This window comes from Silene latifolia, chromosome X, assembly GCF_048544455.1.
Source record: "Silene latifolia isolate original U9 population chromosome X, ASM4854445v1, whole genome shotgun sequence".
Lineage (NCBI taxonomy): Eukaryota > Viridiplantae > Streptophyta > Magnoliopsida > Caryophyllales > Caryophyllaceae > Silene > Silene latifolia.
The window spans coordinates 121965939-121993094 of record NC_133537.1 but is presented as its reverse complement, the minus strand read 5'-3'; the positions used below and the strand labels follow the sequence as shown (position 1 = coordinate 121993094).

Genomic DNA, 27156 nt, shown 5'->3' with positions numbered 1-27156 from the left:
TGCAATGGAATGAAGGTCCTCATATAATTGCATATGGAAGGGGAGCAAACAACCATAGAATCAGGCATTTCTATGGCTGCTACGATCCTCTACAGTATCCTTTTCTTTTGCCAAAAGGTGATAGTGGCTGGCATCAGGGATTGAAGAAAATTTCAAGCCCAACCTTTAACAGCCACTTAAATTCTACATTTCCAATGTCTGCATTTTCAGATGGAAGGGCTGAATCCCTTGTAGAAGCAGAGGTTCCAAGTAAGTAGATCTGTTACTGCACTTTGTAAACCGAGTTTGTGAAATTTCGTAGAGATGTAGAAGCACCTTTGACATTGTAATTTAGGTGTTCTAATTTATAAACTTTGAACATCAAATGGAAGACGATATAGCAGCATATGAAGATGTCATCTTCAATAAAATGGAATATGAGATCTGCAATGCAAAGATCAAGATGCTTCTTGAAAAATATCGCAGAGATGATGAACATCCATATCAACTTGCCTTTGGTACTCAGACCATTATCACGCCTGTTGAAGGATGCAAGCCTCCTGTGGGTCCTGAGTATATAAGCATTGCTGCCATTCCTAGAATGGTCATAGCTGATGACAGATATGGTTAGCACTAATAATCAACTTCCTCATGTCTGTGTTATTCTGCAAAAGATCGAATGTTGGTTTACGCTTCAATAGTTGCCTATCAATTGACTATTCATTTCATGCATAATTTGGTTATCTGTAGATGTAGTTGCTATCCTAATATATGTGGAAATGCTGCAAGAAGTGCCACAGGCAGATGGAGGAATCTTAGCCCTGCGTGAGCTGGTGGTGATGGATGCGAGGTAATAAAACTAATGATTACTTCCAAAACTGAAGTAGAATTTATGGCTAAATTTAATGCCAATGTATAAACAATGTGTGTTGCTCTATACCACAGTACAGAACAACCACTGGTTATCACAGCTTGGGCAGAGTTGGCGACCAGAGAAGGGGAACAACTTAGGGCAATTGTAGAAACTTTTCCAGTTATTGGTTTCACATGTCTTAAACCATCAAATCACAAAGGTATGCATAAACACATATATCAACCAAGTTCATTAGGAATTTTATACTTGGAAAAAAAAATGACACCGTTGTATTTTTAAAAAAACGATAGGCTTCTCACTATCTACTACAACAACAACATTTGTGAAGTTCAAGCCTGATGGAGAAAAAACTGAAATGCTTCATGCTTGGTGAGATTGCTAAACTGGGTACTTTGACTTTTCCCAATGTAAAAAACTAGAATATAATCGTTTCCTATGCATGATTGTGAACAGGAAAACGACAAATACTGCTTCCATTTGTGCTAAACAACAACAGGTTCGAGGAGCTCGTGAACCCAAAAAAAGCCACAACCCAACAACCATAAGAAACTTGCGAGCTAAAAAGGTGAGCAATACTGGACAAGAACACATTATTAACTTGGATTACGGTGGCAGCACACTTTCAAAACCCGTAGAACACAAACAACAGATAAGGTTTACATTTACAATCAACGCTAAAACAACATATAAATGACAGATTCAATTTACAACAGTAACCAATAACCCTGAGAATGCTAACTTACAACTGCCAAATCATTGGTCGTGTTTAAAAAAGGACTTTTTCAAAATGTATGCAAAAAACTTTTTCAAAAAAAAAAAATGGTATGTTCACACTCAAACTACTACTTACAACATTGGCAATGTACACAGGCTACAGGCACGCTACAAGATGAATGCCACTGGCTTCATGTAAACATCCCTGAATTTGACAGAAAAGATGTGCGCTTCTACCTGGGTTGTGATCGGTGCGGGACAGGCAACAAGAATGAACTAAATGTAACTTACAAGTGCGAAACATGTAAGCGGGAAGGGGTCACTTCTGTACCCAGGTAATCACTCCCAATCATTTTGTTGGAAATAACGTCTGATATAATAAAACTAAAAAAATGAACTCTGAAATGCTTCAAAATTCTTAACAAAGGATGACAATCACATTTGAAGCTATAGACAAGACATGCTCTTTCATGTTCACTGCATTCAATGTAGACGCTGAGAAAATGTTGGGCAAAACAACTTCAGAACTATATGCAATGCTAGACAAAGTAAGTATCTGTAGATACCCAGTATCTGCTGAGACTCCAACAAACACCCGATGATTATCGGACTACAACATGTTTTGGAATCGCGGCGTTTGATCGACAGTTTGTGTACAAGTTTACGTCGGAAAACTTAAAACGATTTCGAAAATAAAACATCTCAAAACATTTCAAAAGTACCTGGAGTGTTTAATGCACGACGACGGGGTCGCAATGACACAAACTAGAGTCAAAACCGACACCGGACCAAAAACCGACTCAAAAATTCAAATCCCGACTCCAACAATGAGTCAAACCGAGTCAACCACCAAAAACAAACATTTCAAACCTTCTACCTTAAGTTTTCCCGGATTCATGAATGGTCAAGTACCAAACATGTGACTACAAAACCTAGGATAGAACAAATCATGATTGCGTTTGTTGTGAAAGTGACAACACAGCTCGAAGACCCGCGACGTGGCTCACGCCTCTTTGAGCAGCCCAGGTGGCCACGTCGCTCAAAACTTTCACAACCACTCATTCTCCTATAAATACCCCTCAAATGCCACCCATTTGAGAGTTACGCGAGTGTCCGCCCCCTCTTTTCTCCCTTAAAATTCTCGACTCGACTTCTAAAGTCACAATCCGACGCGTATTTACGACCTACCGATCGTAAACACGAGCCTTACACATTGTTTGGTACCGTCATCGTGCATTAAACCACTTGACCGACCACTTCGACCACTACACCATCACTAAACTTTTAAAACACTCTTTTACTTACCAAAACGGTTTTAAACCAAGTTTTTTTCGATCAAACGAGTTATTACACTTACGTCGGTCACTCGCCATAACCAAACATGTAAGTATGAGGGTGTAAAAATCCTCTTTCATTATGTTTTCATGGAGTTAACATGCTAAAACATGCATAACATGAACCAAAACATGGAATAAACGAGCCAAAACTGATTTTTGGTCTGAGGCAGAAGCCCCTTAGGCCGCCAACTGGCCCGCGCCTAAATGGGGTATTCAGACCAGAAATCAACCGTGTTTGTTCTCGTCATTTCCCTTAATCCATTTTTCATATTTGTAATCGGTTTTTACCATTTCAAGTATTTTCGAAACCTTTTTGTTTCATTTCACATGTTTTAACCATAAAGCATTTTTCACCCTTGGTTCCTCATACCAAGACGATTAAATCCGTGTTTCGGTGATAATATTTGGTTAATGACATTTAGAAGGTATTTTAAAGCCTTTTATTTCATTTCTTTACATTTCCAAACAAACATGTTAGTCACCAACACAAAATCATCCTTGGTTCTACATACCATGCCGTATTTTAACCCGGGTACGATGACGAGTATCGACTAATTACATTCAAATGGACTTAAAACAATTAGTCCATAATCATTTTTCAAAACTATTCATGTCAGGTTTGTCAAATCGAACCCGACACCGAATATTATCAAATAATGATGATTATTCGAGTCTAGTTCTTCAAATCAACAAATGCGGTCTAAACGACCCTTTCAAATCAAACCGGGTTCAAATACCCATTTTCAACACGTTTTATAACGTTTTCTAAAAGGTCAGAACACGGCACATAAACCGTGGGCTAACCCGCGCCTAAACAGGCTCTTCATTTCTCATTTTCAAAACCAGAGGGAGGCCCCTTACACCGGGTTGGCTCGCGCCTCATATAGCCGTCCGGTGCAGTGTGGCACATTTCCCTTCTACCATTAGTCCAGGACGATCCCGACTCCGATTAACCCGGATATAGGACGGATCAGACGACTGTTCAAACTATATTTGCAAAATGCCTTACTAAGACAAATGGATCATGTTATGCACCCTAAACCTAATACGGTAAATGGATGTTTAATTTCCGTCTTGCATGCAAATCAACCATTAATCCAACTCGACATCTTATACTTGATACTTGGATTAAATCAACCGACTTAGAAAGCTCTCACATGTTAGGTTTAAATTATTGGATGCGCATTCATGCATTTAAACCGTTTTATCAACTTTTGCATTCAACCAACCAAGATCGATCAGTAGAGGCCGCTAAACGCGGGCGGGATTGGGTGTCTGATTAAAAGGCTTCCCAATACGTACCTTCACCTCTTACTCAGAAACTTTGGATAGTGGACGACCTTATCCAGGGCGTACGAGAGTCATTCTAGAGATAGGATGCTAAAGAGGGACGATTTCCTTATCTTTAGTACCTATGTCAAACGCTGCTTTGTGCTTCGATTTGACCGAGGTATAAAGTGGAATTCGAACGGGTTCCAGGCATCCCACAAATGCTTGGTGGCGACTCCGAACATCTCTAATCGTTTCGAGACCCTTACCGAGACGACCGATCTAAAATGATCCGGTCGAAAGCACCTTTACGCCGCCGAGCGTGGCTTTCAAAAAGACCGCTGTATGTCCGCAGATCGAACCGGACCTGCAGGTGGGCCATGTCCATAGATTGGCGACTCCGCTGGGGAAAACTAGGACACTTACGTCTTTGTGATCCCTAGATGGTGAGACTCGAACGAGGTCTTGGTTGGAATGCATTAATTGATATTACGGTCACGGTCGGGTTCCTTGTCCGGGCCAACAACCTAACCCTTTTCGACCAATTGGCTCGTTTCGTCGGCATGAGTTTTCTCATCCCCGCGTTTCGAATCCCGATTGAGTCAAGCATACCGTTGACGTTACACATTTCTGTTTCGTCAAAGAGCTTTCATCACTTTCGAGCACGAGGCTAGGGCACCCTCCTTACACATTTTGTTTGGATTGGTATCCCTCTCGCAAATCGGGGTTCGATTGCTTGGTGTGTAACCCACCCTTTTAAGCCAAAACCCGTGTCAGGATAATGCATAATATAATGAACTGTGAGTGCTTATGTGCTACTTGATCATAAGTCCTTCCGTGTCATTTTCAAACTTTCAAAAACACCCTTTTCGCGCCGTTATAATGGACATTTTAAACCTCGGTGTTTCGCCGACCATTTCAACACGCCTTTCTAGGCCGTCATAATGACGATTTTCAAACCCGGTTTTGTATAACCATTTCAACACGCCTTTCTAGGCCGTCGTAATGACGATTTTCAAACTCGGTTTTGTATAACCATTTCAACACGCCTTTCTAGGCCGTCGTAATGACGATTTTCAAACCCGGTTTTGTATAACCATTTCAAATCACCTTTTTACGCCGTTATAATCGCCGCGTCTAGACACGGATTTTAACCCATTTAGCGCCGACAATGGCTCTTTCAAAACCCGAGAAAAGCACACACCCTTTTCTCGAGACACTTTCGGGATCCCGAGGACCATGCACCGTCCCCGAGACCTCTTCAAACATTTCAAACTTGATCTTCAAAACATACAATTTTGAATTTCAAAACCGTCTTGGGAAACAATGCACTGTCTTCCGAGCCGACTCAAACTCAAACCGTCTTTTGCAAATAAACTTAAGACAACCTTTTAAACTGATTGACTTGCGGAGATTTCTATCTTCGGAAGCCGCCCATTTAAAAGCGACAAATGAATCTTTTTGAAAATTTCTATTTTCGAAAACTTCAGTCCACCATTCCAATTCCGCCTCGTGTCTATCGAGTCAAAGCAAACGTACTTATGGGTCTTTATTTATGAGTCGTCTCACCACGAGACCCGTCCAATGGCGTCGCGCCGTCATGATTGGACTCGTGTCAAAGGTTCGGTCAAACACCGTCACGTCATAAATCGAGTCAGCACCGAGGGACCACACACGGTCACCCCATCTTGTTGAGTCAATTTTTGTCTCGTCCTCTATGTTGTCTGCGTTCAGTCTTGGAACCGTGTCGGATTGAGTTGTAATGTGAGCCGTTTTTCTGCCTCAGAGCCATGGCCCAGTCTTCAGCATCGTCCAACAACAACAATGATAACAACAGAGATGTCACAACTGGTCAGCTAGCCAGCCTACTTACCGCTCTTAAGGTCACCCTGGATCGCGTCGAGACCCGTATCGACGCCCTGGAGAACAAGGAAACTGGGGAACATAATACCCTCCTCCGATCGAAACCGAGAAGAGGTCAAACTCTTGGAAGAACAGCTCCTAGCCCGGGGTAACAACATCCATCTTGAAAACAACCGAAGGTTCGAACCTGTTGGGGACCAGTTACCTGACAACTTCACCCTGGCTGATGTGCCTAAGGTCAAGGGAGTGAAGGACCCACTCAACCATATCCGTGCTTTCAAAGACTACATGGCCATTAAGGGGGTCAAACATGAGCTTTTTACCCGGATCTTCCCATCCTCTTTGGAGCCGATTCCTCGCCAATGGTACTACTCCTTGGACCTGAAAAACCTTACTACTTGGGATGAGATCGCAGTTGAGTTTGCCAAACAGTATGCCGACAACATCGAAATCCAGGCCAACACCCGTACTCTCGAGGTGTTAACCCAAAACGACAAGGAAGGGTTCACTGAGTTCCTAACCCACTGGAGGAGGGTGAATACTCAATTGGTCAGTAAGCCGAGTGAATCAACTCTGGTCGAGAAGTTTGTCAACAATCTCCGCCCGGTTTATGCCAACCTACTGAGGTATCAGAATATCAAAACTTTTCAAGATCTGCAGATTTTGGGGACACGTAATGAGGACGACCTCCGAAAGGGTGTCCTAGTAAAGACCACTGGCAGGGGTTATCAGGGATCCACCTCAACCGGATCTCGCCCTTATGGTCAGACAAACAAGATTGATGAGGTCAATCTCGCCGAACCATCTGCCAAGAAAACCGAGCGCCCCCAAAGAGTGTTCACCAACATAGGGTCGACTTATGCAAGTGCCCTGAAAAGGCTCATGGACCAAGGGAAGCTACAACCGATCGGACCCACCCCGGATCCGACCGACGCCAAAAAGTCCCGATTTTGGAACCCCAACGCCTACTGTCAGTATCATCGAGGGAAAGGGCATGATACCGAAAATTGCTTCAAACTCAAGCACCTCATTCAAGACATGATTGAGAAGGGAGATTTGCCTATACCCCCACCAACTAAGCCGAACAATAAGACGAATCCTCTGGGAATTCACGCCATCTGTGACGATGAGCCAACCCTAGACTGCTCTCACCTCATCTTGTCGATTGACGACGAGGTGAATGTTTTGGAAAAGGATCCTTCAGACGGAGTGTTTATGTTTAGTGCTGCCACTATGCTCACTATGTTTCAGCAAGTTGAAGAGGCCATAGCCAGCCTCTCTAAAAGAATCACCCGACTCGACGATGCCCACTGTCGACTCATCTTCAATCCCCCAACACCGCGCCTATGGGAGAATTCCCTAAACATTCAAAACTACCCACCTTAGGATGGATTGCTCCGCGACCATTCTGGCATAGACCTCATGAAAATCACCTTCAAGATAATCACCTTCAAAATAACTACCCTCAAAATAACTACCCCCATAAAAATCGCCCTCACAAAAATATTCCCCACAAGAACTACCCACCGAGGAATATCCCTCCAAGGTATCCTCGAGACTCTGAAATTAACGATATATGGTGGGATGATGTTGAGGATGTCTATATCATCCCAGGGAAGGAGAAGCGGGCGAAAGAAATCAGACATCTCACCCGGTCCGGACGTCCCTATCAAAATCCGAGCAACCCAACGGTCGTTCCAACAACGAATGACCAAGCCGTCCCGGAAGTGGACACCCAACCAAAGGCCCCCGAGAACTCAATCCTGAAACAGCTCCAGAAAGCAAAAGCCGAAATCTCAATTTGGCAGCTGATCGCAACGTCTTTTGAGCATCGACAGGCCTTGCTACAGGCCTTGGGAAAATTAACCGTGCCCTCCACCTCTTCCCCAGAAGAAATAGTGGCACACATGACGAGGGACGCCCCTGATCTGAGTAACCCGGTCATCTTCTCCGACGAGGACATCCCTCCATTCGGAGCCAATCATAACCTGGCCCTATACATCACCGTACAATGCCTCCAAAAGAATATACCAATGGTCCTCGTGGATGACGGTTCCGCCGTGAATGTCATCACTCTCAAAACTGCCCACAGGCTGGGTGTCAAGGAATCTGATTTGATCCCAACAAATCAAGGAGTACGCGCCTACGACGGCACTCGTCGCAAGGTCGCTGGGCTAGTCACTTTAACCGTCGCAACCGGACCCTTAGAAAGACAAACGTGTTTTCAAGTGGTCGACATCGACGCGTCCTTCAACATGCTCCTGGGACGTCCCTGGATTCACGCCGTCAAGGCGGTCACATTAACGCTCCACCAAAAGATCAGGGTCCCCTTCAACGGGAAAACGATCACGATTCCCGCTTCCCCAATCAAGGCAGTTATGAGAAGGGGGATAGCCTCCCAAGCCATTAAGGAGGACGACAATGAAATGTGGGGTTTCCAAGCCGTAAACGCCATAACTAATGAATCGGCAACCTCTGAGTGTGACCCGTTCACCAACCTCACGGTCAACCATATCATGATGCGTCAGGGTTACTTCCCGGGTTTGCCGCTCAATCCACTAAAGGACCCATTGCCTCCCTTAAAACAGGCTAAGGTCCCCAACATTCCCTTTGGACCGGGTGAACCTCATCGACCAAGATATCCGGGAGATGAACCTCCTAATCCGAAAACGCAAGAAGCACGGAGTCATCCTCCGTCCCTACCACCTGACTCTCAATGGATACTTTGTCCCTGAGGGAGAGTCTGAACTATATCACGGCTTTCCGGAGCCAATCTATGACTCGTGGCCGGGGCTAGATACCCGGGAGTGGAAGTCTTCCAGATCGCTACTTTATCCCCGACAACATCGAAGCCGCATCAATTGAGTCCAAACCGTCACCATGCCTTGACGGACAAGTCATCACACTCCTATTTGGGGAAGATAACGTCAAACAAATCGACTATGAGGACATTATCAACATCGCCCGAAGGACAACCCGATTCGATCCAACCGCCTTGATCTCCGATCGACTGAGAAAGCTACCCGTATGGAGAAAGACCGTCAAGTGGACCGATCGCCAGGGCCGCATTCTCAAGATAACAACTGGAGAAGGCCCTATGTTCAAGGAGGGAAGTGAAGAAGGATCTGAGTCTGAGTCTGAGTCGGAGTCAGAGTCTATCGTAGCTCCTAACACTCCGGATGTCCCAGTCAAGGTCCCCTTCCCAATGTTTTATCACAAAGTCGTGGCTGATTCAGAGGCTGAGTCCACTAGGGTCACCCCTACTCCCATGAAAGGTGACAACCTGGAGCCTGTTCCAGGGCCGCTTTCTCTGTTGTGTCGCCTCTGAATGACCACGAGATGTCTGTCCTTTTCGAGCTTTTTGCTCGTGTCAACTTAATGAACGCTAAGTTTGCTTATGACTCGCCTCAATTTAACTGCAATGCGATTCTGAATGACTATGAGGAATTTGACTTGAGTGACTACCCACCTCACTTAGCCAAAGAACTTGACAAACGGGAAACCAGAACCCCCATCATTGAGGAGACCGAACCTATTAACGTAGGAACCGACAATACACCTCAAGAACTTAGGATAGGGACAACCCTGGACCCCTCGGAAAGACAACGGTTCATTGACCTCCTCCACGAATACAAGGACGTGTTCGCCGGGTCTTACGAGAGATATGCCCGATTGACAGAGAAATTGCAGAGCACCGGATACCCATTAAACCCGGAGCTAAACTCGTGAAACAGAAGCTACGCCGGATGCGTCCGGAGTGGGCCCTAAAAATCAAGGAAGAAGTGGATAAACAGTTCAAGGCTGGGTTCATCAAAGTGTCCGAATACTCGGATTGGGTGGCCAACATTGTTCCTGTACCGAAGAAAGACGGGAGAATTCGGGTTTGCGTCGACTTCAGGGATCTGAACAAGGCGAGTCCAAAAGACGACTTCCCTTTGCCACATGTTGACATTCTGGTGGACAACACTGCCGAACATGCTCTCCTATCATTCATGGACGGGTATGCCGGGTACAACCAGATTAAGATGGCTGAGGAAGACATGCACAAGACCGCGTTCACTACACAGTGGGGTACATATTGCTACACGGTCATGCCTTTCGGCCTCATCAACGCCGGAGCGACCTATCAGAGAACCGCTACTACTCTCCTACATGATATTATGCACAAGGAGGTAGAGGTATATGTCGATGACATGATTGTCAAATCGAAAGAACGGGACGACCACATCAGTGCCCTCCGAAAATTCTTCGCTCGTCTGCGGAAATATAACATGAGACTAAATCCTGAGAAGTGTGCATTCGGGGTCACCTCCGGAAAACTCTTGGGACATGTCGTTAGCAAAAGAGGCATTAAGATTGATCCAACCAAAATCAAAGCCCTTCAACAAATGCCTCGGCCTAAGAACGAGAAGGAGATTCGGGGATTTCACGGTCAGGTCCAATATATCAACCGCTTCATTGCCAAGCTCACTATGATTTGTGAACCAATATTCAAAAAGCTTCGTGCCTCCGATCACACCGATTGGGACGACGACTGTCAGAAGGCCTTCGACAGGACAAAGGAAATCCTATCCAAACCTCCTGTCCTCATGCCACCTCAACCGGGGATTCCTCTATCCCTATACCCGATCATACCACCAACACGGCCATGGGAGCAATGCTAGCACAAACAGTTGGCAACGAAGAGCGAGCCATCTACTACATCAGCAAAAAGTTCATTGAGTACGAGACGAGGTATACCCAACTGGAAAAGACATGCCTTGCCCTAGTATGGTCAACAAAGAAGCTGCGACATTACATGCTCAGCTACTCGGTCCACATCTACTCCAAGATGGACCCGGTTAAATATATCTTCGAAAAACCCGTACTAAACGGAAGGCTGTCTAGATGGACACTCATGCTGTCCGAATTTGACCTCAAGTTTGTACCCCTCAAGGTTATCAATGGAAGAGCAGTCGCTGACTTCCTATCAAGAAATCCCGTCAACAAGGATCCAACGACTGACACATGGTCACTTCCTAACGAAGACATCCTTTGTGCCGACTCCGACGCATGGGACCTATACTTTGATGGTGCATCTAATCTGAGAGGCTTCGGGGTAGGAATCCTTCTAATATCACCAGAGGGAGAACATGTTCCGATCTCGATCAAGCTAGACTTCGCCGTCACCAACAATGCCGCTGAATATGAAGCGTGTCTCATCGGCCTACAAGCAGCCATCACACTTGGCATCAAGAGACCGAGGGTCCACGGCGATTCCTCACTCATCATCAATCAGGTATCCGGATCATGGAAAATCCGATCTGACAGCTTAGCTCCCTACCGAGCGAAGATCAATCAAGAGGCCGAATTCTTCGACCAAATCGACTACTTCCACTTGCCACGAGAGGAAAATCAATTTGCTGATGCCCTGGCAAAACTTGCCGCGCTCGTCAACATACCCGACGACATGACGTCAATGCCCCTATATGTCGAAAGACGGAGCGAGCCAGCTCACATTTGTGCCATTATCGACGACGAGGAAAGCCATGATGAACCTTGGTACTAAGCCATCCTCAATTACAAAACCAAAAACGAATTCCCTCCCAACACTGACCAAAGAGGACAAAAAGCCATCCGTTTACTTGCATCACAATTCGTGATAAACCAAAATAAACTCTACAAAAGAACACCCCAAGGAATTCTCCTCCTTTGCATTGACCATCACAAAGCCAAGAAGGTCATGGGAGAGGTTCACGACGGAGAATGTGGCCCTCACATGAGCGCAATGATGGTTACACGGAAAATCATGCGTCTAGGTTACTACTGGACCACCATGGAAGCTGATTGCCGTAACTACGTCAAACATTGCCATAATTGCCAAATCTTCGCCAACATACAACACATACCACCATCCCTTTTATACACCATGACATCACCCTGGCCATTCTCAACCTGGGGCATCGACATCATCGGGAAAGTCAACCCGATAGGCACCAAGGGGCATTACTTCGTCCTCGTCGCCATCGACTACTTCACCAAATGGGTGGAAGCACAGTCATATGCAGTCTTGACCGCCAAACAAGTGGCCAAGTTCATTCAAAACAACATCATCTGCCGATATGGGGTACCCCATGAAATCATCAGCGATCAAGGCTCTCACTTCCGGGCGGAAACTCAAGCTTTGCTGGACAAGTACAAGATCAACCAACATCGATCATCCCCCTATCGTCCCCAAACCAACGGAGCGGTGGAGGCAGCGAACAAAACTCTTGTCACCATTATCAAGAAAATGCAAGACAACTACCGCGATTGGCCGAGCAAACTCCCATTCGCACTCTGGGGATACCGAACCTCCATTCGAACACCGACAGGCGCCACATCCTTCTACCTAGCATACGGTATGGAGGCGGTTCAACCGGTAGAGTTAGAGGCCCCTTCTCTACGCATCCTACTGGAGAGTCAAGTCCCTGAGGCAGAATGGACCCGTCGAAGGTACGAACAACTCACTCTCCTTGACGAACGACGACTCAACGCCTTGCACAACGTCCAGCTATACCAACGACGTATACAACGGGCATTCAACAAGAAGGTTAAACCCAGAAACATCCAGGAGGGCGACTTGGTCCTCAAGTCAGTTCGAGCACCATTACCCGTCGATCCGAGGGGAAAATTCAAACCCAACTAGGCTGGGCCATACCTGGTCAAGAAAATACTTTCAGGGGGCGCAGTGAGACTGAGTGACCTAGACTGGGAGGAGTTTATAAACCCGACCAACCTAGACCAACTCAAGAAGTACTACCCTTGAACCCTAGAAACCAACAACCTAGCCTAGTTTTACAACTAGCAACGACCTCAACCCTTTTCAAGTCAAGTTCCTCAACGTGTTCTGATTTGAAATTGCATGTTTTATCGAGTCTAAGCCGCGACACCTTGCCCGTTTCGAATGTCCTTTGATCCATCAAAGGCAACGTCCATTTGCACTAAAACAAAACAAACCCTGAACTACGAGCATGGTTTGATTTCACCTCTTCAGGTGAATACGTAGGCAGTCCCTCTTATGCCTGAGGGATACAACCACAAAACCCAATCAAATTCACAAAACATTTCGAACTACGATCATGGTTTGATTTCACCTCTTCAGGTGAATACGTAGGCAGTCCTTTCTTACACAAGAAAGATACAACCATCCCCACAATAAAAAAAAAACATTACCCACACACAAAAAACATCCCCATCAAAAAAAGAGAAAGGGAAAATCATTCCCTTTTTCCACAAAAATACAAAATGAGCCTTTCTCCTTTCCACAAAATACCACTTTCCCAAGTGCAAATGTTTAGGACGATTCAAATCGAATTGCCTTTACCAAATGGATGGAAGAAACAAACGTTCACAATTTTCGACACGAGCAATCCTCTTATTTAATTAATAATGGGAGGGATTACAGTTTCAACAACAAATAAAGCTCGACGAGTCTACAACTTGTCAAAGCTAAGGTGTCAACTAACACACCTCACATAGTAAAAACTAGCACAAAACACACAATAACTAGCTAGTAAAACATAATAAAAACCTACAACAATAATACAACATAATAATAAAGTGGGTAATGGAGGTCTTCACTCTTCCATTCTACCCTTGCCTTTTCCCTCGGGGTACATCTTCCCCTTGTTCTTCTTGTTGGCCCGCCTAGCATGGACTTCTTCCTCAGAACGGATCCTAAACGGATCTAAGACGGCAACGGCCTCCGGTCTAGCACAAGACCCCATGTTCGACCCAAAAAGGGCCAATGCACGGCCCACCATATTCTTGGGACCGGAACTCCTCCTCTTCGGTGGTCTCATCACATCGAGGGTAGCTCCATCAACATACTCCTCAAATAAGGCACGGTTGGCCTTGCCAACCTCTCGGTACTTCAAGTGAACAACCTCGTCCTTACGAAATTTGGATCTCTGTTCCAAGGACGGAGCATGTGACCACTTGATATAAGCGGGAGTCACCCATGTCGTGGCAGCGGGGTTTGGTACCTCCCAAAGCGGCCGAGTGGCCCACCACCTTTTAAAGAACTCCACAAGCTCGGAGTTCCGGAAAACATTCTCTTGGACAAGAGTATCTTGAGCGGGCACCTTTTGTTGACGCCCCATTTGCCTCATGAGCCTTTCGGGATAAATGAAGGAAACAACCTTCAAGCCCACCACCATCAAAGAACGAGGACTAGCACCCGAAGCGGGCAACCCCGTGAAGGACCTCAAGTGCCACCACGGCACCACCCAACGGATGTGAGGACCACCCTCCTCCGCCAATCTTGCGGCCCAATAGGCCTCGGTGGAAGCAAAACTATCCGGGTACAACTTCTTCCTCATAGTGAGGTGACGGAAGGAGTAAGAAGAAGGATTAACCGGAGGCTCTACATACCTTAGCCTCTCCAATAGCCACACTTGGAGGATCCTTGGCGATCCGAAAGAAGGAGCTTCTCCACAAGAGCCTTCCTTATCCAAAGCTTGGATAATCTCTCCAAGCACCAACCACGATGGATCTCTACCATGCTCCATTTACTCAATCACATGGATAAGAGTCATGCTACCATGGCATCTCGGCCCTTCCTTTTTCAAGACATCAACAAAGAGGTACACATGGACAAGGCAAAATGCAAGAGCCCTTCTCCTAGCCACCTCCGAGACATTAGCATCTAATCGGTTTGAAAAGATGTTGATAAGAGCTAACATGTCCACACCATGTGGAGCAAGAAGAAAGTTGACTTGGCTTGTTGACAAGCCCAACATGGAACGGAATTTCTCCTTGTAGCACAACCGAGTCGGAGGAAGCACCGGAACACAACCCGGCCACCCACCAATGGCTCCAACTTCTTCGGCAAGAGGACAAAGCTCACCTTTCGGGAAAACGAAAACATGATGTTTCTGATGTGACCATAATTAGCGCATATTTAGCCCCCGAATTAGCCTTGTTCCCATGCTTTTTAGTGCATATTTGGGTCATTTATTGTCTTTAGTTCTTTGTTTAGCACATTCTTTGAGGTTTTGTGTCCTTGGTAGGAAAGGAGTGCAAACCTTGCATTTTCATGGCAAAATGAGACTAAATTGATTAAATTCAATGACCAAGCATCAAGGAGAGACAAGATTAGAAGGCCTTTGTACATATTATAGTAGATGAGCAATGTTGAGGAAAGATCCTTGCATCCCCAAGGAAATCCCCAAGGATTTTACGAAGAAAAGGTAAGAAAAGAAGAAGAAACAAGACTGAGGAGCAATCCGTGCGGATTGTCCCCGAATCCGGCCGTCCCAAAGACGACGAATCCGTGCGTCTTCCTTCAAAGACGCCCGGGCAGCAGCTCCAGAAGACGTGCGTCTTCTCCCAAAGACGCCCGGGCAAAGGCTCACGAATCCGCCCGTCCCGTGCCTAAGACGCACGGATTCTAGTCCAGCACAAATCCGTTTCTTCAAGCTTCAAAGAAAGAAGCCCTTCCTTCGAAAAATACCGGCGTCTCCCTGCTCAAATCTCAAAAGTGTAATTACTAGTTTAGCCCTTAGTTAACCCTAATGCATCCACCTAATTTCCACTATAAATACCCCATTAGTCTAATTAGAAGAGGAGGTTCTTCTTATCAATTATTAGAGTAGTTAATATCAATCAAATCTCTCTGTAGTTTTGTAATCAACAATTAATCAAGTTTTAATACAAGTTTTATTTCCTTAATCTCTCTTTTGTTCATCCTTTATTTTGGGTAATTGAAGATTATTTGGGTTATTATTGGGAGATTGACAACTTCTCAATCAAGCATCAAGTACTTCTTTTATTCTTTGCTTTATTATTGGAATCATTAATAGGTATAATTCTCTTAATCCCTTTTTAATTATTGTTAATTACTTTCATTTGTTCATCATGTTTCATTTTGTTGGTATGATTGACAACCTTGTTAGCATGATCAACATGATAATGAGTGAGTAGTGACCTAGCTAGGGTTAATGGGTAATTAGGGAAAACCAACATGGGGAATGATTCATGCTTAAATTAATATGCTTTCATGGTTTATTTGCTTGCTTGTTTTGATCTCAACTCATGCACATGTTATGTTTGATGAAATGTGAGCCTATGAATCCTTGCATTTTTTACCCATCACCTATCTTTTCAATGAGACTTGTAAGACATAAACCAACTCGAGTCTCATTAGACCATGCATGTTGTTGAGTAGGGAAGATTAAGTCGACTTGTAGGTGTTGTACAATCTAATCGATTCGGCTCCGGGACCCAAAATTTCCTAGGATTGTAAGACATAACCCAACTCAATCCATCACAACAATAATTGCTTGCTTATAATTTGAGAACATGTTTGTATGATCAATTCCCATGATTCCCCTATGACCCCATGATACCCTAGTGCTTTTTATCAATTGTTTACAACCCTTTCAATTCATCTTGCTTATTTACTTTCATTGTTATTTAGTTTAGTGACCTTCTACATCAACCCAAATTGTGACACCCCTAAGACACCACTAGTTTCAATAGAAATCTCATCTCAATTCCCGTCCCTTGGGATCCGACCTTTACTTGCCTCTTTACTAATTGTAGAGTTGTTTGTGAAGTTATAAATTGTGTTTTGGTCTAGGTGCTCCTAACAACAAGTTACCGAAAAGATTTAGTCCGACCAAAAATGGCGCCGTTGCCAGGGACGGTGTTATCTTGATTTAGATTTTCTTATATTGTTATTAGTTGTGTCTTTCTTTGCCTTGGGGAAGTAAAACTCCTCAAGGTTTGTTCTAATTATTTTCGAGTTGTTTGATATTTTGCATGTCTAGAAGGCCACAAGGTGATTTGTTACCTTTTGATCGTGAAATTGAAAGAACTTTAACAACCAATAGAAGATTTGCTAGGGGGAATTTGAGAGGTATTAGTGAGGTTGTGGATATTCAACCAACTATTGAGTTCATCAACCCTTTTTCAAGAGAAGGTGAGGAGAACCCAACACAAAATACCACACAAAATCAACCCACAATGCCTAAGTTTTCATCACATTCCGTACCCACTGAGGAGAACCTACCCAATGGTACTCCCACACCACAACATTTGACCGGAAATTTTATTGCCAAATCCGCCTTTATCCAATTAGTCGAAAGGAGCCAATTTGGGGGGATGCCTAGTGAAGACCCTCATTCTCATATGGAAACCTTTTGTGACTATTGTGATGCGATTTCTCAAACCGGTGTAACTCAAGACCAAATTCGATGGGTCTTATTTCCTTTTTCTCTAATTGGCACCGCGAAACAATGGTTGAAGGGCCTTGATAAGGCCACTCTCGGAATTGATTCTTGGAAGAAGTTGGCTCTAGCTTTCTACAAAAAATTCTACCCACCGGAAAAGACTAACATGCTAAGAGCTCAAATTACGGGTTTTAAGCAAAGGGATGAAGAATCTTTGTATGAAGCTTGGGAGCGGTTCAAGGGAATTTGTCGCTCATGTCCTCACCATGGACTTAGCGAGTGGTTCTTGGTACAACAATTTTGGAACGGTCTATATGAAGATTCAAGGAACATTCTCAACATGGGATCAAATGGAATGTTCACCGAAGTTGATGACAATAAAACTTGGAACAAAATTGAGGAAATGGCGGTCCATAACTCACAATATAGTAAACCTCGCAAGGCTACTAGAGGAGGAAAGCATGAAGTAGACTCCGTTACTCAATTGGGTGCTCAACTTAGTGCTCACATTGACACAATCAATTTGAAGTTTGAAAAAGCTATGGCTAGAATTGAAGAAGTCTCAAAATCACCAAAGCATCATGTTAATGCCATGACGGCATCCTCATCAATCCCAAGTGGGATATGTGAGAATTGTGGAACTTTGGGACATGACCAAAGTGAATGTAGGGGAACAAATGAACAAGTGAATGCTTTCCAAGCATACAAGAGTGGTACCCCTTATTCCAACTATTACAATGAAAACACCAAATTCCATCCAAATCTCTCATACAAAAGCCAAAATGTTCAAAACCCTCAAACAACATACACCCCACCTCCCATGAGAAACCAAAATCAAAGACCCTTTTACAACCAAAACCAAGGTTACCAAAATCAAAATCCATACAATCAACAAAATGACCAAGGTTTTGATGTTCAAAAAGCGGTCCTCCAAATGCAAAAGAATCAACAAGAATTTTTCACTCAAATGCAAAAAGATAGTCAAGCAAAGGAAACCACCATCAACAACATTCTAGCTCACACCAAGATGTTGGAAACCCAATTGACTCAACTAGCATCTTCAAGCTCACAAAGGCAAAAGGGGCAATTACCACCTCAAAGTAATCCCCCAAGGCATGAAACGGTTAGTGCCATTCACTTGAGAAGTGGTACAAAGTATGAAGCACCGAAGAAGCAAGTTGAGGATGAAGTTGTGGAAGCTAGTGATAAGGAAGAAATTGTGCAAAACTCCAAAGATGGAGAATCATCAAAAGAAGAAATTTTAAAGAAAAATGAAGACAAGGTCAAGGAGCAGGAGCCCATTGTGATTAGACTTTCTTTTCCAAGTCGTCAAGCCAAGCCCAAATTTGATGGCCAACTTGGAAAGTTTATAGAAATTGTGAAGAATTTGGAAGTATCAATTCCTTTCACGGAATTAATCAATCACGTGCCGGCCTATGCGAAATACATGAAGGACATCCTCATAAAGAAGAAGTCGATCCGGAAGCTTGAGACTATCGCCTTCACTAAGGTGAGTAGTGCAATACTTCAAGGGAGTTCACCTCCAAAACTCAAGGATCCGGGAAGCTTTTCAATACTGTGTACCATTGGCGACACCACGATCAACAAAGCCTTATGTGATCTAGGAGCTAGTGTGAGTGTTATGCCGTACTCGGTGAGTAAAAGGTTGGGGATGGGAGAGCTTAAATGCACCAATATCACACTCCAAATGGCCGATAGATCGACGAAGACACCATTAGGGATATGGGAAGATGTTCCCGTACGAATTGGGAAGTTTTTAATCCCAGTGGACTTTGTCATTGTTGATATGGAGGAAGATTCCAACATTCCGATCATTCTAGGAAGACCCTTCTTACACACCGCGGGTGCGGTGATTGATGTGAAACATGGAGAGCTCACTCTAGAAGTGGGAGATGAGAGTATAACTTTTAACCTTGACAAGACTATGAGAGCTCCCCGTTTACATGAACCGTGTTTTATGATCGATCATTATAGTCGGAAGGATGATAGGAAGAAGTCGGAACTCCAATGGAAGAAGAAAATTGAAGATGCTCCATTCAAAGAGCAAGTGAATTGTGACAAAGAGAGCTTGCAAAGTTCACCAAAGTCAAGCAATGAAGAATATGGCCTTATTGGCCAAGAAAAGGAAATGGGAGAGTTGTCTCCATCAAATCAAGAGATTTTCAATGATCAACTTAATGAAGTTTGTGGTCTTTGGGACGACGAATTTGAAAGGATTTTTAATCCCTACATTGGTAATGCCATTGATCAAGACCGACAACAAGGGCCAAGGTCTATTGAAGACCTCTATCATGACAATGAACAAGCTTTTGATTACTTTTTCAAGGTGTTAAGCAACATCAACAACACCTTGAATATGCCCCCTTGACATCTCATCAAGAATGAGAGTTTGGTGGAGTCCTCCCTAAACCACCATTTGTAAATATTTCTAACTCCCTAACTTGCATTTCAATTTTTATATTGCATTTTTTGTCATTTTTGGATTTTTATACTTTGATTAAGATAATTATCATGTTTGAGAGAAGTGAGGGAGGGACTAATAATTTCAATTAATGTGTAGTGCTTTAGCTTAGTGTGGGGATGGCAATTGCCTAGGCTATCCATGCCTTAGTAGTGCCCCAACAATGAAGAACATGAGATATGAAGAAGAATGGAAAAATGACAAGGGATATGCAATGTACACGGATGGAACTGAATCCGGGTAAAAAGGGGTCGAATCCGAGCGGATTCAGGAGAATCCGCCCGTCCTCAGGCAATCCGGGCATATTGGGTAGAAGACGCCCGTCCATTATGAGCTGAATTTTTGAAATTTCTGACTGTCAATGAATCCGGGCGTCCTGCATTGGAATCCGCCCGTCTCCATAAAGCCGCCCGTCCTGAAGGAAGACGCCCATCTTCTTGGCTGAGAAAAACAAGAAAAATCCCTGTAAAGGAATCCGCCCGTCCCGCGTTTGCAAATCCGAGCGTCTTCACTGAAAGACGCCCGTCTTTAGGCGAGTTTTTCCCAACCCAGAACAAGCCGAATCCGGCCGTCCCGAGCAAAAACCGTCCGTCTTGCCCCTGCATTTCAAATTTTTCGGGTTTTATAAACCCCCTCCCACATTCATTTCTTCATTCCTTCATTCATAACACTACTCATAAACCCCATAACTCCAAAACCCTCATCCTCTCCATCACAAAAACAAGATTCCTCAACAACATTCACCAAAATCAAATCAAAACATCCTTTTAACAACAAATCAATCACTCCTCTTTCAACAAAAATCAAAACCAAGCACAAAATCTTCAACCTTTGAGTCGATTTTTGAATTCATAAAGGCAAAGCCTTTCATCTTTAAATCGATTTGGGTACACTAGAAATTGAAGATTTTCACTCTTTTCTTGGTTTATTCATCAATGGCAAGGACTAAGGGAGCAACAAAAGCAACAAAGGCAAAGGCACCAAAGGCAAATGCACTCTCATCAAGACAAAAGAGTCTTCAAGCAAAGAAAGCATTGGCTATGGTGGTAGCTAGCCCAAACTTGGAAATGCAACAACAACAACCTCCCATGGAAGCAACAACATCTTCTACTCCGGAAATTGCTCAACTTTCGAATTATCCGGAGGTAATTTTCATTTCCAAATCCCATAGGGACACTTTTGCCAAGTTTGCTAGAAAATCATTTCTATCCACCAAGTTTATTTGTGAAGATACCTTAGATAAGTTGGGTGTCCTTGAGCAAACTAGAGCCTTCTTTAGAGCCATGGTGTTGGAGAAATTGTTTGAATCAAAAGAATTGACATACCCCTCCCTTACCTTAGAATTTTTGAGTTCTTTGAAAGTTAACAAGGTTGAGACTATGGAGACCATCGAGTTCCGTCTAGCTAATGTTAGTAGGCGCATCTCCTTTGAGGAAATGGGTAAAGCTTTGGGTCTTAGTGATTCACCGAGTTATTTTAAGAATGTTGGCAACTATGACCCCGACCCTCTTTGGGAGGCGATTTCCGGAAGGAAATTTGAGGACTTTCATGCTAGTCGCGCTCTATTAGTCCACCATCCGGGCATTAGAGTGTGGCACAAGGTCATAGGGAACACCATCATTGCAAGAAAAGACACCAACCATTTCACCAAACTCGATTTTGTTCTTCTTGAGTCGGCTTTGAACATTGGAAGGGAATTCACCAAGCCTTTCAACTCTCTAAGGCTTTTGGTGGATAGATGGCTAAATATCGGCTGTGGGAAGAAAGGCACTACCGTTATTGTGAATGGAGGCCTAGTCACTATTCTAGCTAAATACTTTGATCCAAACTTCAACAAGGATAGCAAGTATGAGGCGAAAGAGGGTGGTCATCTCATTGATATTAATACTATGATATACAAGTACAAGTGGGTTACCCATAACCCTCTTGACACCAAGTATGGATGGCTCACAAGTGAGGCTAGATCTTTCACTTTGCCTTCAAAGATTTGTCGATTGAGTGTCCACCGGATCAACTATCTACTTCCCCTTTCAAAAGAGGCCGAGTACATTATCCGACAACAAAAGGGTGAAATTGAAATGCCCTCCTCTTCCATTGTCACACCACCCTATCCTTTCGAGTACCAAGAGTTCAAGCCCGAAGGTGTTGAAGCAAGAAATGATTATTTGACTCTTCTCATGCAAGAGATGCACAAGCAAGCCTTCGAGGATCGAAAAAATGCTTACTTAGCCCAATATCCACCCCTCCTTCACTTAGCTAGGCAAGGACTACTTGACCCTTCATGTCCTTTGCCTAGTTGGGAGGATAGGGAAGTCTTCTTTCCGAGTGCATCTAGGGTTGTTCCGGGTGATAATGAGGTTGTCGGTAATGAAGAGGATGATGAGCAAGGTGAACAAGAAAGTGAAGAAGAAAGTGGTGATGAATCCACTTCTAGTGAGGAAGATGATGATAGTGATGATATGATAGAAGATTAGCAAGCTTTAGAGGCTCCTACCCTCTTGAGGTTTGTCTATTTCTCTCTTTGCTTTATTTATTAATCTTGATCATTGTTGGAGTAGTCCTAGCACCATAGAAGACTAACACCTCGGCCCCATTGAGGTGTTCTCATTTTATTGTTCCCACCTTTTGAAAATCCAAAATGACAAAATTAGTTTCATGCATTGCATAGTGTGTGCATGAACTACACCCAACCTTAGGACATTAGCAATAATGTCTAGATCGGTTTGGGGAAGTTAATGCATACACAACGGGAGGTAATCTAAATTATCCTCTCCGTCATAAACAAAAACCATGCATCATGTAGTCTAGACTAGTGTAGCTTGCATTTAGTGTAGAAATCATGCATCATGTTTGCATAATTTCCCATCATTTTGGCCATTGAGGACAATGCCCATATTAGTGTGGGGATGGAGAATTCTAACTTAACTTTTATTCAAAAATCCAAAAAAATTGAAAAAATTCGAAAAACCATAAAAATTTGAAATTTGAAAAACCCAAAAACAAGTTCATTTCTTTTTTAGTGTAGTCATGTACATATTGTTGTATATATTGTGTTTATTCTATCCTTGTTCACATTGATTGACTACGCCACATCCGAGACACGAGGATCATGAAGACGCATGGTATGATCTTTCCAATCTCCTTTTTCCTCTTTATGTTAATGACTATGTGGCTTTATTTTGATTGATGCGGTATAACAATGTGAACTTAGGACTTGCATTTAGTCTATATGTCATATTAGTTGGTAGAATCACTTGCATTAGGATGTATATAATAGTTGCATCATGGCATGTAGTTGCATTTAGATGAAATATTTTGAAAAGTACCTAATTGAGAACTTTGACAAGAGCAACTAAGCCATTACAAATACTTTTTTAACTTAAAACTTTGCCTACTAGAATGGTTGTAAAACACCCTAGATTGTGTCATACTAGTGTCTTTGACCCATGACCCAAAGCCTAGTCAAGGGTTTGCATGTGAGTCACCTATTCCAACCCCGTGATGCGATGTGGACTTGGTTAACTTGTCTTGGTGACCTTGATTGACCTTGTGATAAGGCAACCCAAAAATACTTTCTATCAATAAGTTTGAAGTGCTCATTTCAAAGATTTTGTTATGTGGAAGTAATTTATTGCCAAGGAAACCTCAAATGTTATGAAATGTTGAAATGTTGAGAATTTTAGTTGTTTTGATGGAGGCGTACCACTTCGATGTGCTTTGGAGAGGGATCCATTGAATTGGGCCCCCACACGGTTGTGAATTTGACCGCCCAGAGACAGAGTGACTATCACCCCGAAAAGCTATTGTCTAGAGGTTAACCGGTTGCCTAATAAGCGATTGGCGAAAGCAAAGGACATTAGCACGGAAGGGACAAACCCCATCTCTAATTTTTGAAATGTGAAAGTTGAATGAGGTCAATTTTGAATACTAGTAATATCCACCCTTGTTTATAACGATTTGAGCATTTCATTCCCAAAAAGCCTTTTTGTCCAGCCACTTTGTCGAGCTTGGGACGATCCATGACCTTTACTTTTGTAGATAATTCGAGACTTGTCATGTCATATGCTACTAGAATCATAGAGATCATCATTCCATACCATCCGATCGCTCTTGACGAAAGCATTTGGAAATTGAGGACGAAAGTAGTCTAGTTTAACACCATTTGGAGGTGATTTAGTGCCATCCTCTTAGCCTTAGTAATTTGTTGAACTAGTATTTGTGAAGGATTATATGCTCTTAAATTTGTTCTCTTTTAGTTGCCTCCGCCACTTGATGAGGAAGTGGCTATTCCTTTTGTAGATGCATCCATTAATTGATTTTGTGTGCTTAATGTTTGGATGTGTCGCCATTTTGGCAAGACCCAACTTGCCTTGCAAGAAGGCATCCTACCTCATGGTTGTCTTGTTGTGAGTTGAAGGGGCGGAGTGAGACCCGCTAATTGTCTCATATCGGCTATGTTATTAGGTTAGTTTAAATAATGGTCCTAGTCTTTGTCACCTCTTTACTCGGGACGAGCAAAGGTTCGGTTTGGGGATATTTGATGTGACCATAATTAGCGCATATTTAGCCCCCGAATTAGCCTTGTTCCCATGCTTTTTAGTGCATATTTGGGTCATTTATTGTCTTTAGTTCTTTGTTTTGCATATTCTTTGAGGTTTTGTGTCCTTGGTAGGAAAGGAGTGCAAACCTTGCATTTTCATGGCAAAATGAGACTAAATTGATTAAATTCAATGACCAAGCATCAAGGAGAGACAAGATTAGAAGGCCTTTGTACATATTATAGTAGATGAGCAATGTTGAGGAAAGATCCTTGCATCCACAAGGAAATCCCCAAGGATTTTACGAAGAAAAGGGAAGAAAAGAAGAAGAAACAAGACTGAGGAGCAATCCGTGCGGATTGTCCTGAATCCGGCCGTCCCCAACACGATAATCCGTGCGTCTTCCTTCAAAGACGCCCGGGCAGCAGCTCCAGAAGACGTGCGTCTTCTCCCAAAGACGCCCGGGCAGAGGCTCACGAATCCGCCCGTCCCGTGCCTAAGACGCACGGATTCCAGTCTAGCACAAATCTGTTTCTTCAAGCTTCAAAGAAAGAAGCCCTTCCTTCGAAAAATACCGGCGTCTCCCTACTCAAATCTCAAAAGTGTAATTACTAATTTAGCCTTTAGTTAACCCTAATGCATCCACCTAATTTCCACTATAAATACCCCATTAGTCTAATTAGAAGAGGAGGTTCTTCTTATCAATTATTAGAGTAGTTAATATCAATCAAATCTCTCTTTAGTTTTGTAATCAACAATTAATCAAGTTTTAATACAAGTTTTATTTCCTTAATCTCTCTTTTGTTCATCCTTTATTTTGGGTAATTGAAGATTTTTTTTTTGATAAAATGTAAGTAATATTATATAAAAGAAAAACCGTCACCAATTACAAGTGAAAGGCCCAAGAAAAGACCTTCTCCCTACAACCAATTCAAGCCCATTCCGGAACAACCCAAAAACTAAACAACAAGAAAGATAGGAAACCCAACCACTTTGACAATTGATATACCAACAACAAAAGAAAATAGGAAACCCTATCATCAGACAACAAATCCCCAAATCTCATCCTCTCCCAAAAAACGACAATCAGCTCCTGATGATTCTCTCAATTAATCTTCTATCTTCATCTTTCTCCTTACTCGAAGCAAACCCCATAAGACGGATTCGGAGCTCATCTACGATGGAGGAAGCAATACTCGTAGGTCGCAATATCTGAAGTTCAAGTCTGCTCGCATTTCTCTGTTTCCAGATGTTGTACATACATGCATTGATGATGGCACTCAAGATCCCAATCTTGTTCTTTGAGCCACTGCAACTCCGACACGATTGGGGCAAATTCTGTGTAGGTAACCGGATGTTTAATCGGGTTCCGACTGCCTCTATAACCTTCATACTATACTGGCATCTAAAGAAAAGATGTTCCTTGGTCTCTGATGCAAGCCCGCAAATACAGCAGGTATCCTCCTCAATGATCCCCAATCTTTGCAATTTTTCTTTTAAATTTAAGCCATTGTGATGATATAGCCATGCTAGAATGCTATGCTTAGGAGTAGACCATTTGTGCCAGACCAACTCAAACCATTGAACTTTATCGCCTCTGTGTCTAAGGTAGTCATAACCTTTCGCCACTGTATAATCTAGGCCTTTTTGATTTTTCCAAGCCTGTTGACGATAAGCCGTCTCAAACATGCCCTTGGTTTGACATATTTTCCTCCAATACCAACTAGAGTCAGGCGGAGGAGAATAATCAATCCAAGTTTTTTGCTTTATATATATATGGTTGACCCACTTCACCCACAGTTGGTCTGGGTTGGCAAAAATCCACCAAACAAGCTTGCCAATGGCTGCTTGATTCCAAATTGCATCATCTTTCAACCCGAGGCCTCCTTCAGTCTTTGGTTTGCATATCTTATCCCATGAAATCAAGGGGGTTCTGGTATAATCTACCCCCCCATTCCATAAAAAATTCCTGCATATGGTTTATATACGAGCTATAACCCCTTTTGGCAGAATGAACATAGAAGCCCAATAAGTATGATAAGTTTTCAGCACTGCCTTCACTAAGACCAATCTCCCTGCGTAAGAAAGCTTCCTGGCCCCCAAACCCCTAATTTTGCTCACTATCTTCTCTATCAAGGGTTTGCAATCCTGAGAATTAAGTCCGGTGGTTTTGATGGGCACCCCCAAGTATTTGAAAGGTAATTGACCCTCAACAAAACCAGAAATTTGGAGAATCTCAGCCTTGATATTAGACTTGACACCATTAAAGTACGCATTAGACTTTCCTTGACTCATCCTTAGCCCTGAGGCCCGGGAAAAGGTAGAAAACGTCCTAAGGATGATCATAATGGACTTAGCATCTCCTTTGCAGAATAAAAGGAGATCGTCTGCAAACATTAAGTGAGTGAGTTTCAGAGGTTTACACAGCGAGTGATACCTAAATCCATTATCCCTTGTGGTGTGAGCCATCAGTCTTGTCAAGTATTCCATGCAAATGGTAAAGAGTAAAGGGGAAAGTGGATCCCCTTGTCTCAATCCCCGTTGCCCCTTAAAGAAACCAAACACATTGCCATTAAGGTTTAGTGAATAGCTGGCTGTGGTCACACATTGCATAATGTAATGTCTGAACTTCAGAGGGAATCTCAAGGCAACTAACATCTGATTTAAGAACTCTCATTCAATTGTATCATAAGCTTTTTGAAGGTCAATTTTGAAGAGACATCTAGGAGACACAGACCCCCTCCCATACAGTCTGATGATATCTTGAAAAATTAAAATATTCTCCATTATACTCCTCCCATGAATGAAACCACCTTGATTAGGAGATATAATGTCAGGAAGCACACCTGAGAGTCTGTTGTAAATAATCTTGGATATGCATTTATAAATGACATTGCAACACGCT

The 27156-nt window shown here is 43.2% G+C and overlaps 2 protein-coding genes and 1 non-coding gene across 3 annotated transcripts; 1 reads left to right on the top strand and 2 right to left on the bottom strand.

The window, feature by feature from the left end:
• The first annotated feature begins 364 nt into the window (after positions 1 to 364).
• On the top strand, positions 365 to 1906 carry LOC141618229 (replication protein A 70 kDa DNA-binding subunit B-like). The gene is made up of 6 exons (XM_074435335.1): positions 365 to 605; positions 730 to 829; positions 925 to 1052; positions 1144 to 1222; positions 1307 to 1418; positions 1724 to 1906. Exons 1-6 carry the CDS (start codon positions 365 to 367, stop codon positions 1904 to 1906), a joined length of 843 nt encoding a protein of 280 aa, XP_074291436.1.
• Positions 1907 to 17397: 15491 nt separating this feature from the next.
• Positions 17398 to 17504, bottom strand: LOC141625868 (small nucleolar RNA R71). The gene has a single exon (XR_012535615.1). It is a non-coding gene; the product is annotated as a small nucleolar RNA R71 (small nucleolar RNA).
• A 7833-nt stretch (positions 17505 to 25337) lies between these two features.
• On the bottom strand, positions 25338 to 26909 carry LOC141618228 (uncharacterized). Its single transcript, XM_074435334.1, has 2 exons — positions 26240 to 26909; positions 25338 to 26194 (listed from the first exon to the last, which is right to left on the bottom strand). The coding sequence occupies exons 1-2, from the start codon at positions 26907 to 26909 to the stop codon at positions 25338 to 25340; spliced, it is 1527 nt and encodes a 508-aa protein (XP_074291435.1).
• Between the last annotated feature and the right edge of the window lie 247 nt (positions 26910 to 27156).